An 18,629-nucleotide genomic window follows, 5' to 3' on the forward strand; every position below is an offset into this window, starting at 1 on the left:
GTATTTCAAAGCAAACTCCACAGTACAATATAACTCACATATATTTAGCATAATGTCATACAATGGTTATTGTCTGTTTGATGACAAATCTAATGTTATTTACTTGAGATAGAAATATCTTGTCATTTTATATTTAAATAATTGCCCAAGGCATTTTCATGTTTGGTTCATTAATATTCTCTTTGTCTCCCCCAGAGCGAAATCCCTTTAGAGCGGAAGCCCCGAGCAGTGCGTCCCACGAGTCGCCTGTGCACCGAACTCCACCGCCACCTCACCACGGCGCAGGACACTGAGGACGCTCCGGTTCACGACACTGACGAGGGCGAGGATGAAGAGGAGGACGAGGACAGTGAGTCGGAGGAGGATGAAGAAGAGGAAGGGGAGGAGGAAGAAGAGGAGTCTTCCAGTAGCGAGGTCGAGGGCGCAGTGGCAACGGCCGCTGGCCCTGCAGAGCCTGCTGCACCTCAGTTCAGCTCGGAGAAAGAACTGCAGTCCGTTGTTGAGCTGATCACGTACATGCACACATACTGCCTGCCCATGCGCAAGCAGCAGGGTTGGGACCGCAAAGACAGGGACCTTTCGAGGCAGCGGACCAAACCCGACGTCCCCCGCCCAGCCAACACAAACTCTCACAGCAGAGTTGTACTAGTTAGTGCTCCAGTTACTAGCGGGAGCTTGAATGGGACGAGCAGCAGCGCCCCCAGAAGGCTTCCCTTCGCCAGACGGAGGGAGATGAAGGTCAACTCCCTTCTCCGTGAGCTCTTGCAGCAGAGCAGCTCCTTTGATGTGAGCAAGCCTTACAGACTGCACAGCCCACCTTACGCTCACTCACACAGTCCCAGCAGGGGCACGGCCTCTGCTCCTTCTGCCCCAGCTAATAAATACCCCCAAGCCCAGTCCTTCAGCTCCATTCACCCTAACCCAGAGTTTTGGAAAGACTCTTCCTCACTGGAGAGGAGAAACTCTTCCTCCGAGCTGCAGCAGAACCTGGAAGAGCCAGCAGAAACCAGCGGTTCCTTCTCTGTTCGCCGCTCCAGACGCCTGGCGTCCTTTCCCAGCCGCTTTGCCAAAAGGTTGCGGCCTACACGAGCGAAGGAGGAAGAAGGGAAGGAAAAGGATGAGAATCACATGGACAGACTCCTGCCCACCCAGGCTGGAGGGGGAACGACGACGGAGGCGCAGCCAGAAAAACTGACATCTAATGATGGCAGCAATCCCTCTGAGCTGACCAAATCCTGCTGCCATGGTTAGATCACCAAACACACACAATGGCTGCGCCTGCACCACTCACTTTATAGTCAAGTTCACTCTAAGCAATATTAAATTTGGAGCAATAATTTTTTAAAGGGAAAAATATTTTCTTATTTGATGCTTTGAGATGAAAAAATAATATTTTGATTAATAAAATAAGATTTTCTGATGAGATTTTCCTTCTCTTGGTGCATTCATGATAACATTGAAAACCTGAGCTGAAGTCAACCAGCTATTGTCAACTTTCATAGTAGGCAGAGAGCAGTGACCCTACAAAAATGATTGAATTTATGTTGTTGAATTTTAACTTTTTTACAAACATTTTGCTTTACTTGTTACAAATTTAAAAAGTATCTCACTATTTATTGATGTTGCTAAATTGCTGTCGTTTGCTATTATTTATACTGTGGACCATTTATTCGGTCATTCCCGCTTAAAATAGTGACTAAAAGTATTTCTCCTTATATTTACAGGTGAGCAGTAGTAACTGTCACCCTGTTCTAACTGAGGTCTTATTCTAATTTCAGAAAAGCGAGCCTGTCTCTGTCTGCCTCTCAACCCAAAGTCCACAGGGTAAGTATCTGTGAAAAGTACCTGCTGTTTCGCATCCTTGACTTGAGGTGCTTTTCGTCCAGACAGTGCTACAGGCTTGCTAAATAGTCCACAAACAGTAAATGGTCCACATTCTAGAAAGTACCTGGGTTGAAAGATAAAATCCCAGTTTGGAGCTATCAGGAAAACGTGTAATTAATTTGTTATTGCAGAATATTGTGATGAAGATATTAATTTCTGTAAAAAAAAAAATCTTATTCTTGACTATCATGTTGGTCTTCACTCTGTGAAGCATCTTACACGTCAAGTGTAGACGTCAAGAACAGTGAAGGACTAAAGACCAAATAAACATGCATGCAGAATTTGCATGCATGATACTTGAAACATAAAATCCAACCAGTCCTTTGCAGTTGTAATATTACACACATTGATATTAAAATTATACTTCTAGAATATATTGTATAGCTTTATCTTTCAGGGGTGTTTTATGTGTAGTTTGGTGGAAGAATAAGAACTTTCTCTTGCATAGACACAAACACAGCATACAGTCAGAGTAAAAAAAAAGTACACCCCTTCAAAATATGGATTTCCAGTAAAAAAAATTCACTGGAACCTGTGTTGTGTATTAGATGCAAATAATTTCCAAACCTAGTGAAATATTGACTAATATTCCTGCCAGTATTCTTCATTGAATTTTTAAAGGTGAAAATTTCTCTATAAGTGCCAACGTTATATAGGATATTGATTGTTAATTCTAATATACACTTCAGCAAAAATATAAACAAATATTAATTTAGTAGTAGTTTTCAATTTACTCTTCAGCCCACAATTAGCTGCTGTACTGCCGCTATTAGCTTGCTAACATAGCTTGCTAGCTATTTTAGTTCTCACATATTGGCTGTTTTTTGCAACCCATTTTACTTCCGAACAGCTAATTTTTCTATTTTGTAACCAAGGGAAAAGTGTGGAAGCCTTGTTTCACTCAGCAGGCTGGCAGTGCACAGCCACAGTTGATGGAGTTGCAGTACTAGAATCTCATTACCAAGACTTCTTTCAGCACTCAAAAGTTTAATGGTGTAATGAAAGTGTCAATTCTTAAAACCTTGGTGTCCCATGAGAGTGGTAAGCAATATGCTTGCTTTATAATCAAGTTGAAATTCCGGGTTTCTTCCTAGATTTGACTATAAAGGTAAATTTTGTACAAAATCAAACAAAACTGACCTATCTACACTGGTTTTCAAAGATTGACTTTTCAAATTTTGCAAAAAGGAGGAAAAAAAATCAAAGCACTTTCTGGTCTCATGTAGTCTTGAGACTTTTGAGGATCTTTTCCTATGTGGTTTTTCTTCCTGATATCTTATTTACTGAAAACTGGAACCAACGAATGGAGTAAATTTAATCGAATACTCTATTATTAGATTATTATTCAGTGGAATATATTCCACTGAATATATTCCACATATTTAGTGGAATATGGAGCAGGTTCCACTGATCCTGAAATTATATTAAGCTTTCTAACATAAATTACAGTGTTAAATCCCATTCCTTAAACAGCCTCAGAAATATAATGCAACGCTTAATTATCGGGTATTGTTGAGAAAGGCTCTTCATAAATGAGTAATTAGCATAACGCAGGACTAGGGGCATAACAAACAAAACTGGAAGCACTGTCCTTAGATGTGCTTCACGTCATCAGTTCTGAGTTGAAACAGGACTCAAATCAAAGACAGCTCCAAGCTTGTTGCTAACTTAGAGTAATGAGGATTTTTTTCATTAATATCTGTTTGCATGGTTTGCAGGCATGTCCTTATTTTTGTTTGTGTGATGCCATTTATCTATATGCAGTAAGTCACTGCTATCTCTGTCCTTGTCGTTCTATTATTCTCACAGGGCTAAAAGAAAATTAAGTCACAGATTCAGCTCAGATTTAATAAAATCCTCAACCCTAATATAGTCATTCACTTTGATCTAAGCAGTTCTTTCTGATTTGCTATTTGATACAAAATTTACATCAGAAACTATACATTTTATTTACACTTTTGGTCTTAAACCCTGAACCTTTTCCCCAGCAAGAATCCATCCATCTTCTAAACAAATCACTCGAAAGGACATCAAAAGAGAAGAAAAAAAAACTTTTTTCTATATTTGGTGTTTTCTGTGGAGGGTAATTGATCTCCCTGCCTGTAGCCAATCCAGTCTTCACACCCACTTCCTTTCATTGCAACCAGAGCAACAGAAACTGACAGCCACCAACAGCAGGAGGAAGAAAAACAGTGGGGACAGTAGAGCACATATGGCTGTGTTGATAAGAAATGAGATGCGCAGCAAAGTGCCAGTACTGTTCACACAAAGGCAAATAATTCAAATTCAGCAGACATCAGCCTAAACTGTTCTGTTATATTTAAAGAGGCAAAAAGCTGAGACTCGGAACCTATTGAGGGATTGGTGTTTTCTGTTTTAAGCCTGCAACATATTCCGACATGACAGAGCGAGCTGAAAATTCTCTGCTTTGATCTGTCTCTTCACCAGAGAGCCCCAGTTCAGCACCAGGCCTTATGAGCAGACGCTCAGTGTGGATCTGTGTGGAACAGCAGGTAATCTCATCTCAGCCTCAATGGCTTATTTGTTGTCCAACTACTCATGTCGCTGTCGGCTGGTTACAGATCTAAAACAAAATGGTTTGTGATGGAGCTAATAGGTGACTGTGAGTCACAGAGGGGTTGTTTCTAGAGGTTTGCATGCTTCAATGGATCTGAGAGAATAATGAAGCATTTACTTGAATATACTTGATCAAATAATCCACGTGACTTATGCACGTACTGTATTTTCTGGCACCCTGGCTGATAATGCTACAACCCCCTTTGCTAAAAAGGCAACACTTATTCTTCTAAGACTGGACCACATATTCCTCTTTGAACAATTTCTTGTCCATCCAGAGTCACAAGTTAGGATTTAAGTCTAAGGACCTGCTGAAATACTCAAAATAAGAGTCCAAGATTCAATGTGATATTAGGGGTTCCCAAAGTTGGATCAGGCTCCCATGTTGGGTCATGAATCAGCAATTTTAGGGTCTTGAGATTCTTTAATAATTAAACTAATTCACAAAAATTCTAATGGTAAAAAGCATATTTTTACTGTAGAAGTAAGAAGAGATTACACGACAGGTAAATCCAGTATTGTGTTTGTTTGTGGTGTTTGCATTCTCATTATGCTCTTATTTAATTGTCTTGTGTAAGCAACCAATATTCAGGGTTATTAGTCGTTCCTACTTTTATTTGGGTGAAGGAGTGGAAGCTGAACATTTTGGGAACTACTGAGCTGATGGAGCCTTTGAGAAGAAAAACAGCCCAACAGCACCACTGAGCATCAACCATACTTTACAGTGGACAACATGTTCATCATTCAGGGATGTTTCAGGCTAAATCTGCCCTGATAAAAGTATAATCTTAGTCTCATCTGACCAATGCACTCAGTAGTATTGAGCAAATTCCACAAGTTATCATTTGTGATGAAAGGAAGAAAAAACAAGTATTTGTTTGCTGGCATGCTTCTCACTTGGCATGTACTGTAGATAGTAACCTCTGTTAGAAAACATCCCCATCATAAATCTGGAGCCAAGACCAAGCAGCAACATATAATGTTGGTTTTTCAAAAAGTAAAACTACCAGCACAGAACTACTGAACAAAATGCGGGATCAAGATCAACACTCCATCTCTGTCTTCCCGTATGTTATTTATTAACATACGGGAATAACAGTAATAGCAGAGTAACTTAGTGCAGCAATATGGTTGTTGACTGAGTCAGTTCTTTGAATTTAAAGTGCATAACTCACCATCGTACATTTCTCATTGATAATTGTTTCCTAAGTCCTGCATTGAAGCATTTTGTGAAATGGGTTTTGAATGATTATTATGGAGACAAGGTTCCCCAAACAAAAGTAAAACTGCCAGCACAGATCTACTGTGATCTTTGGAGAGTTGTTTCACATCCCTTCTCACTGTGTGGTAACAACACAAGCCACCACATATCTACAGTACTTGCTGAGAACGGCATATTCTCTTCTCTTTCCGATGTTGAAGAGTAGCTAAGAAAAATAGGCCTTCTCTATAAAATCAAATGGAAACAGCAAATAATGGGTGAACTAATTCAGAGCCCAGTGAATTAGCGACCCATAAATATTAATTACAAAACTTCAGACACATTTAGTTTTTAGAAATTGTTAGGGTTACCAGTAGGATTTTTACTTTCTGAATTGATTAAAATAATAAATTGTTGATTTTTTTCCAAAAAAGTTTCATTATGACATTATAATGTTGCAATCAGAGATATTTATTTTAAACATTTTTCATGCATTTTTGCCAAATGCGCCATTAAGTATTTTGTAAATATAAAACGATTTGCGTTATGTGCAAGTCAATATCTTAGAGGAACCATCCAACATTTAAACTGTATATCTTTCCTTTTCACTCAGGTCTCACCCCTCCAACCACTCCGCCTCATAAATCTGTGGAGGATGAGCTCTTTAAACCGACAGACGGAGGAAAGTGCTGCAGCAGCAGTGATGGTGGAAGTGGCAGTGAGTCTGTCCACCCAGCTTCAAATACTAACACCAACGTTACCGCAAAGGGCTCAACCTGGCTGAGTCGCTCCCACCACCAGAGGAAGCTTCCAGAGCAGACAGAGCTTTATGCCCAGCTGCGGCGCATGGGTCAGGCGGGAGAGGGTGACACCCAGCGCACCTTCGGTGACCACGACTACTGCGCGCTTAGTCTCGGGGAGAGCCGCAAGCGTAGCGCTGCCATGCTTGGCGCCATACTCCAGACCCAGGGGGGCAGTGAGGGAGATGGCACCCAATCATCCAGTGTGGTGGATAATCAGGTTTTAGATGAAAAGGTCCAAGAGTGCGAAGAGGAGCGTCTTGTGATGACAGAAGTGGTAGAAACACAGGAGCAGCAGACGACAATGGTGTTATTATCATCACCGCCATCAGACTGCCAGTCAATTGCTGCAACGCCTCCAGTTTCTGAGGAAGAGGCGGAGCGCTCGTCGGCGTCTCGCTCTCCCTCACCCATCCTTCACATGTGTCCTGACTCTCCCTCCAGCAAGACAGACTCCAGGTGAGACAGACTTCAGAATAAAGAGAAACATTTCAAGGGACTAGATTCAAAAAACAAAATCTACACTTTTTTGCACAGACGCAAAGGTTATTAGGGTATTTTGATTATTATATGCAGTACACCACTATCACCAAACCCAACATACACAAACATTTTAAGTGGCATGTATTGTTTTTTTCTAAATAATCCTTTCCAATTATTTCTGGACAATAGCTATATTCATCTTTTTTTAAAAAACCAACCACACATTACCTGGAAACACAGAGGAGAATTGCCAAAGACTAATGAAGTTACTTGTGTATCTATGCAAAATACAATGGCTAGTGGTGACAACATAATCCCCAGCTTCAATTTGAATTCATAGAATGCACATTTATAATGTGATTTATTGATGGAGGAAAATAAAGTCAGGAGAACTTCTACCTAAAAGCCATAGCTTGGAGACCTAACAAACCAGTGGAGGAACTTACAAGTTCTGCTTGTAATTCACTACAGAATGGTTGGATTAAAGTGATAAATCTTTTAAAGTGAAAAAACTTTAATCCAAAACTATTACAAACCATATATTTTAAAACATTCAGGCAGAGGTAACAACTTCTGCTCTGGTTCTGATCATGCATTTTTACTCTGACATCAGCCCTTCTTTTTTTGCCAACAACTGTGTCACCAGAATGCTTTAAATTTGGAATACATGCACTTTGTGTGCAAGTTTAAGTTTCATGTTTTATTGCACTACAATATTGTAGCTGTCAATGTTATTTCAAAAAGCTAATAAACTAATTTCTCATAACAATTTGGGTTTCACTATAAATGCTGCATACATGACAGATGGAGTGGAAGATAAAATAGTCAGATATCATTTGCACCTAAATATCCAGTTCTTCACTTGACTGTCACAGAGGGGGAAAAAAGCTGCTGCAGACTATGTTGTTTGACTGTGAATCATCATCCATATATGGTGGTGCCTTCCTGTTGTTATAAGTAAAAATGCTCTTTGACAGATGATTCCAATTATATTCACACTAACTTCTTTTGGATTGTCCAGCCCCTCATTCTGTCATTCTGATTCATAATTTAACATATAACCACTTGACATTTGATGTTTTTACCCTTCAGTCTCTGCATTTAGCCCTGTGCATTGTGAAGCAGAGGAATTCAGTCGGTAAATGCGTTGTGATTTGTAGCATATAAGAAAAAAAAACACTCAAACAGAAGCTGTACTGTCCAAGTTAATAAGGTCAAAAGTCATGTTTGTTTCTGCTGAATGTGAAGATATAACCAGGCAAATGCTGGAGCATCACTCAGATTTCAGGCAGAACTGTTTGAATAGGTGGCCTTTCACAGAATGAGGTCAGCAGTCATGTTATGTCTTATACATTATGACAGGGAATGTAACGGTAAGAGACATAAAACAGAAAGATACTTTTTTGCCACCAGTTAGAGACTTTTGTTGGATGTGGTTCACCTGTTCCTACATGTCTCACATTACGGTTTTCCACCAACTCACTGTCTTCCTCCCTGTCTTCTTTGTTCTCCTTCAGTGAGAATTCTGAGAGCTGTACGGACGACAACCAGGAGAACAAGGACAAGTCTGACGAGGTACACACCCTTCACATTCTGCAGCCTCATTCAAACTAAAAAATACCTTTGAAAGTCTAATTAAAGTCTGCTTGGGTTTGACGAAGGCCCAGCCTATTGCTAGTCAACGGTTTACTTCCTCAAAAGAACAACAAACATATTGTCAGTGGATCTAAACTGCTTGCAAACCTGTCATTTGTTCTTATTATTGCTGTGGTTTCCTTATTGCCAGGAAAACTGCCAGGTGTTTTACATCCATAACCTACCAAGCAGGGTGACCGAGAACATGCTAAGGAGGCGCTTCCAAGTTTTTGGCAATGCAGAGGACTGCAAAGTCATCATCTGCAACGAGTAAGTGTCCCAATCTGGATCAACTTTTTCTGAAGAGACACAACAGATTTTGCAATGGTGCTAGTTATGGCAGATGAAGAAGATTCTGCACAAAATAAAAAAAGCAATTGATTTAGTCTATATTAGAGGTTCTGTTCACATTGCTGTCCTTGACTCAGAGTGGGACCTCAGAGCTAGAGATGGTTGTCAGATACTGCTTCTTAACAACCGACATAGTGTGGCATTTTCTTTAAGGGTTTGTTAAATACAAACACAAATTTAAAAACACTGCTAAAGAAAACCCCAAACTTTTGTAGTCTAGAATTTGTTCTTGTACATATTCAAGATAAAATGCTCACTTAAAGCTAATACACCATTAGACATTACAATTCAATGAACTTTCAGTTCACAATGTTCACACTCTTTAGTAATAGGATTTATTGAAATATCTTTCATCTGTATTTTTTTCTGTGTGGCTGAAGGGAGCGCTGTGGAGTGATAAAGATGCGTCAGTCGGGGCCTCAGAGACATCGCAAAGAACGAGAGATTGTTTTCCAGAATGCACCTCCAGGCCTTAGGAGGCTAACAAGGAAACGCTACATAGACCTTGGTAACCAAAATATAAACACTCAAATATATTATAACCAATCCTAGCACTGGAAGATATTTGTACATATCTTCTTTACATCATGTTTTTTTTCATTGAGGTTGTTATTTCAACTTGTATTAAACTGAGAAATGGACCATTGGACCAGAATTTGTCCTGAAGTAACTGAACTATTGAGTGGTGTATGTGAATAACAGCTACATATTAAGAAAAAAACTGTATGTGAATCAATAAGAAGCCCTTTCCTAATGCATTACCCACTTTTTTATTTGGAAAATAATAATTTTCATAATATGAATATTGATGATAATTGAACACAAAGCTAACAAGACTGTAAACTGAGTAGAGAGTATAGTCACAAGTCAAGTACAAAGCATAAAATATTTTCTTAAGGTTTTTTTGAAAAAAACTAAATAGAAACTAAATTCAAAGGAGTACTTTGATTTTTTTTTTAAATTTAGCTTTAAAAAAAACTCAGACAAATTTCATGTCTCATTGCAGCTTGACTTGAGTTATTGGAAAAGTGAACAAATCTTCAGAGCTATGACATGTCTGCTGTTTTTGGCCATTTCAAACAGCTAAAACTGAAAAATGTTGATATGCCTGAGTTTGAGCAGTATATTAGCAAACTGCTAATATCTGGGAAAGCCTGTGTCCAGGAACTCCTAACTGCTTCCTGCTCTTCTTGCATACAGTTTTACGTACAGTCTATTCATACTAGAAAGCATCTATACATTCATCCTACTACCTTAATAACATATTTGTGTCAGCTAATGAAGCAATTAGACAATAAAATAGACTTGTTGTAATGTGTGGTACATTTTGCTCATCAAATAATTAATTTATCAGAAGTTGGCAGAATGACTTTGACTGATGATGCAGATTTTTACATTAGCTCTGTGACCTTATTGAGGCTGTAAATGTTTCAGGCTTGATTTCTACAAGGACCTTTTGTGACCTCAATGTGTTTCTGTGTTTCAGATGAGGCTGGCCCTGGCCCTGTCAAGAGTAAGTATGATGCACTGGACTTTGACACTCTGCTGAAGGAGGCCCAGAAGTCCCTGCACCGTTGACAGTCCAGCATTGCTGGCTGGCCAGCCTTAGTAAACTGCAGCAGAACCCCTCTGACAACAAGGGTCTGCCCACAGTACCTCCGTGCAAGGCAACCTCGCAAAATGTTTACATTTTTACTGTTGGAATAACGTAACAAGGACCTTGATTTTTGTAAGTCTCTTTCACCGGAGCATTCTGCTAAAAAACAAGGAAGTCACTGCGAGGAGTAAAGAGACAGGAGGGAGAAAAAGGGACTTTAAACAGCAATGGTACAACAGCTAAAAACAATGATACAGTTCTCTGAACAAAGGTAACAACAAAGCTGCTTCCTGTCTGTACTGGTGTCGTCTTTGCCCTGCCTTGGAAGAACAGGCATAAAAAACCTGTAGCAAATCCTTGCTATCCCTGCGTTGTGTTGGTCGTTGTAGTGTGTGTCGTTGTGTGTGCGTGTCCTTCACTCTGTTTGTTTTGTAAGCAAAAAAAAAAAAGAAAAGAGAAAACCTCCCTTTTTTCTGGTCACAAATGGTGAACCTGCAGGCTGTGTTTGCTTGTCTGGTCATATAACCAGGATGTGAAAAAATAGTCTGTTTTGTTTTAGCAAATAATTGTGTATGTTATAAATTTTTAAACTTACTCTGTGTGAGTGCGTGTTGGCGTGAGGGCGTGTGTTTGTGTGTGTCTCATGGACAAAGTATATAACAAACACATTTAATGTAATCAACGGATGACTGATAAAAGTTTACAAACCTAAAATGAAAAAAAAAAGTCATGTTTTCTTTTTTGTAACTGTAGTGCTTCCTTGATTTGATCTATGCACTGTAACAGAGGTAAATGTCTCCTCTGTCCCCCTTCTGTGTCTATCTCTGCCATGCTAAATATTTAGCTTCTGCTACTGGCTGCTGTAGGCTTTGTTTGGTGAATGCTTTACACACAAAGACCCTATTTAAACTATTTATTATTTAAACATTGTTCATATTTTTACAACCAATTTAGACTGAGGAAGGAGTTTTCTCTAAAAAAAACGACATTGGGTTAAAACCTTACCTTTGAATAGATTTACAAATAGATTAAGATGACCATTGATTTGGAAAAAAATAGGATTCTCTGATTTATGTTTAAAGACAGAAATGTGAAAAAACTGGATTTGACTGCAACTAAATGTCAAGTAATTTCATAACCTGAAATAATTTTAGGATTTAGAACAGTGTGAGTAAAAAGACCACCATTCATAGTACTAACTAAACATTAAAACAAAATGTTTGACATAATTTTAACACCCAATAAATTTAGCTCTAGATTAAAAGTAAAGAATATTATCCCTTTTCAATGTTTTGCTCTTCGTAGGGTACCCCAAGTATAAAAATCTCATATGAGCTGATTAATGATTAGTTGGGTTGTCTGCTGAGGTAGCTATCCTGCCATCTGTTGCCATCTGTCTTAGCGTGCCAACTTTAGTTTAAAGCAGAACTACTATAATAATAGAGATAGCTTGGACTCATTTAGTTGCCATGTCATTCTTGTCATTGGTTTTCAAGATCGGAAATCTTTACAGCTAAATTTGTCTTTGTTGTACATGGGAGAATCGTAGTAGCTTTTTTTTCCGTCAGCTGACAATCAGTGTGGGCACTTTCTCTGGAATCTCAATAATAATACTTAACACTATAGAAACAGCTGATATTGGCTTACCTTTTACTGGAAAATAACCCATTTGGAGTTATGAGTTTATCGCAAGTTGAAATCTGACTCATGGACAGAACTAAACTAAAGGAAAGCTGAGTTATGGATCACATATCTATTTTTAGGTAGTAAAACAAAACTCCCTTATTTGACTATGAGTCTAAAGATATTTTTTAAAATCCTTTAGACACATTAAGCTTGTTTACATAGGCTTACATTAGACAAAATTTTGACAAATCCTTCATAAATCTTTTCAACTGTAATGATATCCTTACATGTCTGTTATTTCTTCTAAAGGTAAAGACAAATAATGGTGTTATTTGTGAGTAAAACGTTTTGTTCCCTGGAATGTGCATCACTTCAATTACATGTAGTTTAACATGCAAAAGAAACCAGTGCATCAAGCACAATAGGAATTTATTTTATAGCAACATAAGGTAGTTTGTCATTTCTGAGATTTTTGTAATGAGTTCAAACATAGGAAAAGGTTTTAATTAGGTACCAATATGAAAATTTGGGTCAATATTAATATATAAAAAAAATCTATTTGCAAATAAACCTGACAAAAATTTATAGATAAATAGGAAAAATACAAATAAAATTCTGTAAAACCTCCTTCCTCACAGCCTGCTTGCATGTTATAGCCATGCAAGTTGTTCTCTATCCCAGTCCATTTCAATCCAATCATCTATCGCACTCAATTGAGTTAATACTGAATACAACATAAAGTAGTGGTCTTTAAATATATTGTGTTTATTTAGGGTTAGTGAACTGTTTGGTTTTATAAGCACAAAATGCATTACCCATTAATACACTATGGCCACAGATGGAGTAGGAATGTATTTTAAGAAGCTGAATGTAATCATCGTGTTGTCCCCACACAACGATTGTGGAGCGATGTGGTGCTTGAAAAGATGGGTTTGTTTGATAGTTTCAGACTGGATCTGGTTAGCAGCTAGCTTACATTCCAGCAGCAGCCAGCAGCAGCATGCCTTGAAAAACTTAAAGAGAGTCTCTGAATCCTGCCAATCTGGTGGCATCAACTCCCCACCAATAATGCAGCCAGGTAGCTGGCAAGGGATCGGCTGATTAAGAACAAAGAAAGTAACCGGCTGAGAATTCAATTTCTCGTCATCTACTGGGTCAGATGAGCGTCTCTACCTCACATCCCTTCATCCAGGTCCTGACCGTCTTTTTGTTTAGCTGTTCTCCTGAACGCTCTCCCTCCTCCTCTATTATCACAGCATCAAAAGTTTGTTTTCTTGAAGATTAAAGCTTTCACAGCTGATGAGGGTGTAGGATTGAAACCCGACTCATGGACAGAACCTATAAGGGGTATAGGTTTAGTTTTCTAAGCTTCTTGTGACAGAGATGATCTCTTTTTGTAGTCTGTCCTCCGCTTGCCTCATAACGGTGTCCGTTTGTTGGAGTCTCAACGTTGTATCCTTCTGTAATTGAATGTTTTGTCTTTGTCTCGTGTTTGAGTTGGACACTGCTGAAGCTTACGGGTCAGTGAGAGGTCGAACAGCAATCTGGTGGACTGGTTGTTCCTTGTGTGTACTTCATTGGTGAAGATTCAAAATCTTCTCCGACTGCACTTGTTTTCATGTTGTCATCAAGGAAGTGCCACTCCCCCTGTTTGTATCTGCTCACCCTCTCCTTGCCTAGGACATCCAGTAAAAACGCAGCCTAACTCTTTCTCCATCCCTAACTTCTCTCTCTTTGTGGGTTCAAGACCTCATCTTCTCCAGGTCTCCCCTCACAGAGTTCCCACTTTTTACCCGATAATCTCCCCATCCTGGTTCTTGTCTTTTCTATCTAAACCACATCTTGGTAACACACACACATACACAAAAAAATTGAATGTTTACATCACTTGTTTCTCCTTTGACTTTATTAGGAACGCACACTAAGTACAAAGGCGCCTTATTCAGTGCTTAAAAATGAAATAACAGCAAGACAAGATTCTGGAGTGGATGCCTTCCTCTCCAGGCTCACAGATGTCCAAAACTAACACTTTAGTGCTATACATACTGATTGAAAACAAGGTGTCGTCTGTTAAAAAGGACAAAAAACAACAACTTGTGAACTGAGTAAGGTTTTGTGCTTAGTATGTATACTACTAAAAAGTGAGAGAATGTGCTGGTTTACATGTTAAAAAGATAATATATGAATATATAATGTGTATATAGCACTATGCCTCATTGTAAACATGAAATTTATTGTGTGTTCTTATTTTATTTTTTGGTGGTGGGTCACACTTGATTACTAATAAGACAGGAGATTTCAGGTCTATTTTGTTTCAGTATGTTAATTTTGTTCAGTATACAGGGAGGAAATGAAGGGAAAATCACAACTTCACACAAAGTCCAACACAACACTGTAGCAAAAAGGGAAAAAAAAACAACAAATGAAAAGGTGTCACCGTAGATAATCACGCTAGGAGGCTGTATTTTGTATCTTAATATGGATTTTGTTTTTCTTGTTTTCTTAAAAAGCAATTTTCCAATGCAATACGTAATAATCTCAAGACAGCCTTTGTGAAAAACGGAGGTAATAATGTACAGTGTGTGGTTGATTGTTGAGCTATTACATGGGCAACTGTTAAGCTGCGGATTAAATAGGCTGCTGTACTGTACGTAGACTGCCATTTTAAAAATAATCTACAGGAAGAATGTGGTCAGAAAAGCAGATAAACGGAACACGCTGTTCTAACGTTCTCACTGCACAAATCGTCCTAATTGGTGAACTACCTTCACTGTATTTTCTTCTTGTAAGCTGTTGTAACTATATTATTACCACCTTTTGATGGTGCACAGATTTGGTTTTAATCAGAGTTGCTTAAAGCGCTTACTTTACAGCCAATAACTATACAGTTCATGTATATCTCTGGTAAAGGAATGTGGCAGGGAGGTGCTGAAGAAAAACTGGTGAATATTTTCCAACAGCCGATGTTGGCACTGTAGAAATCCTAGTTTCACTGCTGCACCTTACTTTGGATCAACAAAGGAGGACATGGGAGGATACATTCTTCTTAAAAAACATTCAGGCAATTATCCAGTTCAGGTTTTCCTTGCAGATGACCAGTCGATAATGTAAAGGAGAGATATACTGTCTTTTCATGTAAATTAAAGTTCAACCTTGAGCCTGCAGTACTGCTATGGTTTCTACAGTGACTGCCTCTGTGCCTGTGAGGCTTTTCAAGGGTTAAATGGAATCGGATTAATCCCATGTCTAACATGGCAAGCCTTAAAAATCAGTTTGGGGGAAACTAAGCTATCATTAGCTTTTAATATTACTATTTAAACTTCTTTCCAATCCAACGTGGTTTATTATTAAATAATTACTGACGTAATTTTTTCAATAGCCATACTATAAAAAAGGTATATACATATATATGAATATATATATATATATTTGTGTGTTTGTGTAGATATCTAGATTATTATATACTTTCTTATAGAAAACTTTGATGTGGGTCATTCTTCGCAGTGTTTTGAGAACACGTTGACACATTTCAACATTAATAACTGCTGTCTATTTGGTCTAGGTGCTAGGTCAATAGGCAGCGAATCCAAATAAATAAAAAAAACTTATTTAAACAAAAAAAAAACTTCCAAAGGGAATTACCCTCATAAGAATGCAATATCTTTCTTTCCACTCTTCATTTCATAAAAAAATGGAAAATGGTGAGAAAAACTTCTTACTAGGCAAGCTGACCAAAAAAAAAGTTAAAATGAAGAGCAATGATTCACCAGGGATTGCGAACAAATATAAAAACGTCCTGAGATTCAGTTCTAGATGTTACGTTTTTAATGCCATGGCTCAGTAAAACTTTGCGTCACTCACTGTTTGTTTTAAGCCATGAAATTATCCCCGACCACGACAGGAGTGCTTGCAATATGGGCCGAGTTAAAATGAAGTGTTCAAAGAACTTAATGGCTAATCTGACAAATTAAAAGGTGACACTGATGTCAAACAGATACTTATTTGGGACTGCAAACTGTCAAATCTGCTTAATATGAGTGAGTGTTCTTTTCTTTATGTTTTTTGGGGGTGGATATAAAAGGGCATATGTTTATGTTGTTTTTCATTACTGTTCATTTCACTGTCTCTTTACATCTAATGACTATCAAATTCAAAAATGATTTTTTTCTTCTTTTTTTTAACCTAGTTTTTTTTTTTTGGTAAAACAAAAAAGTAAATACTGCTAGTGAGATTTTATATTTTTACATATGTTTGTTTTATTTCATGTTTTCTTTTTCTTTTTTATTTATATGCCACTTAGTTTTGATGTCTTCAAAGGGTGTTTTTTTTCTCTCTGTTGTGTAATTTCATATTTCTTGAGAATGTGGAGACAAAGGCATTTCAGTATTTTTGAATTGTTAAAATCTAGTTTCATAGAAGCTAAAGTATCTGATGTTATAAATTATATTTTAATTCATGTAAATAGTTTAAAACAGACAACTATGGCTTCCTTTTAAACTGAATACATTTCTCTTCAGAGATTGTTTACATTATGAAACTGTAGAGATGTGCTCCTCATATACTGTATAAAGTACATATATTCATTGATTTGCCTCCAAAAATAAAATCCTAATGAACAACATTCTGGCTTTGCTTTTGTTTATTTATCAAGAAACACAATAAATAAATATATTCTGCCTAAATACACTGCTGCTGGTCCCCCAACTCAATGTTTACACTCGCACATGAAAATGACTGCAAACAACTTTGCTGCAAACAAATTCATACAACCAGACATCTTTGAAAAGCAGAAGTAGAGTCTCCTGCACAACCATCAAGGCTGTAATAATTGGCTTCTGGGTGGTAATTGAACAACGAAACACTGGTCTTTTCTAGCACTCATTTTACAGCACATAGAGAGATAAAACCACCTGACCAAACATTCTGAAGCTCAGTTTGGCTCGCTATGTGATTGGCTGTATTTCATTGGGGTTGCTAGGTGTTAGGCAGTACCTGCTGATTTGTGACATTACATTCTGAAGGTTTTTGAAATGGCTCATTTTGCACACAACAAAAATCCATTAATGTATTCATTGTCAAAAAGTGGCTGTGTGTTTTTAGAAGCATTAGAGACCCAAATGGAAGTACAAAAATTTATAAAATGTGGATTTTGCTAAGTACGTCCACTTCAAAAAACAGTTAACACTGTTTAACACTAAGTCAGTTAAAAAATTTGAGATCTGATCTATAAATTGAGAGGGCCTTGTAATGCAAAACAAAAACCTGCAGTGGCTCATGTGCTTTGCAATTTGGATAAGAAAACCTAAGGCTTAGATATTCAGAAGAACTGTAGTTATTAATTGGTCAGGGATTAATTAATAAATATGAATGAAAAAAAGATTGCTATGCCTCCTTGCCCAGTCCTTCGAGGAATGTAAAAATTTAAATAATTAGAAGGAGTTGAACCATTTTTATGAACGTAATCCTCTTCAGTTGGAGCCTTATTTTTTGTGAGATTTTTATGATTTGCTCTTTTTAGGTTAATCTTTAATCCATTTCATTTTAGCTGTGGGCAAGACACTGTCTCAGAAGGGGTAATAGATGGATAACAGCACATAAGCAGCAAAGAAGTTTATTAAACTGCAAACCTGATAGAATTTGAAGAGGTTAAATGTCACATTAACAGTTTCTACAGTTTAAATGCTAGCAGTTTTAGCTTGTTTGTTTACAGATGCTCTTCACACTGCAAGAACAACTTGATGAAGAATCAACTTCACAATGTCTGTGGTTTGTCTTCACAAATCTGCATTCTCTGGTGTTCAAGCACACGCAATGGCACGCTAACAGACATTCACTAATTCCAGTCCTCCTTTGGTTAACAACACCCTATTAACAGGCCGCTGGCAATTTTCCGCCTGGATAGACAGTGATTCACATGTCAGTGACCTCACCAATGAAGTGAGTGCACAGAAGATCCCTACACCAGCAATGCTGCATGGATGGTTTCTTATTTCTTGTCCAACTAACATTACCAGAAACTGGAATACAGATTTATAATGTGAAATTTGTTGTAACTTTAGGTGCCAAACAAATGTGACCCTTTCAACTTTTTTGAGTCACAGCAAGGCAAACTACCGCTAAATTTCAGCAGTGTGTCTTTTACTTACTTGTTTATAATCTCTTTTAAATTTCTTAATGCATTCACATAAATATAACAGTAATTCATGATATATTAAAAGTCGTGTTAAAACAGCTATTTGCAGAAGTATTAACCTTTAAATCTGGTGACTGTAAAGCCAAAGGCAGAGGAGATTAGAAATCATCCTGTCAGCCATTTCCTGTCCTGCTATCCTCTGTACAGCTGTTACTGTGGGGTAGTCGTGACTGCAGCAAAAAAAGGAGCTCTGCACTGCAGAGATATCAGACACACAGCTTTATCCCCCATGAGGTTCGAAGTAACGGACAGAAACATCAGGAGGAGGACATTACCTCGAAA

The 18,629-nt window shown here is 37.9% G+C and overlaps 1 protein-coding gene across 1 annotated transcript in view; it reads left to right on the plus strand.

Moving 5' to 3' along the window:
* LOC102226844 (peroxisome proliferator-activated receptor gamma coactivator 1-beta) overlaps positions 1 to 16,775 on the plus strand; it is a 97,926-nt gene extending 81,151 nt beyond the window's left edge. The window contains exons 5-12 of the mRNA XM_005808626.3: positions 196 to 1,246; positions 1,779 to 1,824; positions 4,333 to 4,397; positions 6,276 to 6,921; positions 8,463 to 8,520; positions 8,732 to 8,850; positions 9,312 to 9,439; positions 10,418 to 16,775. Of these exons, the coding sequence (XP_005808683.1) occupies positions 196 to 1,246; positions 1,779 to 1,824; positions 4,333 to 4,397; positions 6,276 to 6,921; positions 8,463 to 8,520; positions 8,732 to 8,850; positions 9,312 to 9,439; positions 10,418 to 10,509 (2,205 nt within the window). The 3' untranslated portion in view covers positions 10,510 to 16,775. The remainder of the gene's footprint in view (positions 1 to 195; positions 1,247 to 1,778; positions 1,825 to 4,332; positions 4,398 to 6,275; positions 6,922 to 8,462; positions 8,521 to 8,731; positions 8,851 to 9,311; positions 9,440 to 10,417) is intronic.
* Positions 16,776 to 18,629: the final 1,854 nt, after the last annotated feature.

This window comes from Xiphophorus maculatus, chromosome 23 (assembly GCF_002775205.1).
Source record: "Xiphophorus maculatus strain JP 163 A chromosome 23, X_maculatus-5.0-male, whole genome shotgun sequence".
Taxonomy (NCBI): domain Eukaryota; kingdom Metazoa; phylum Chordata; class Actinopteri; order Cyprinodontiformes; family Poeciliidae; genus Xiphophorus; species Xiphophorus maculatus.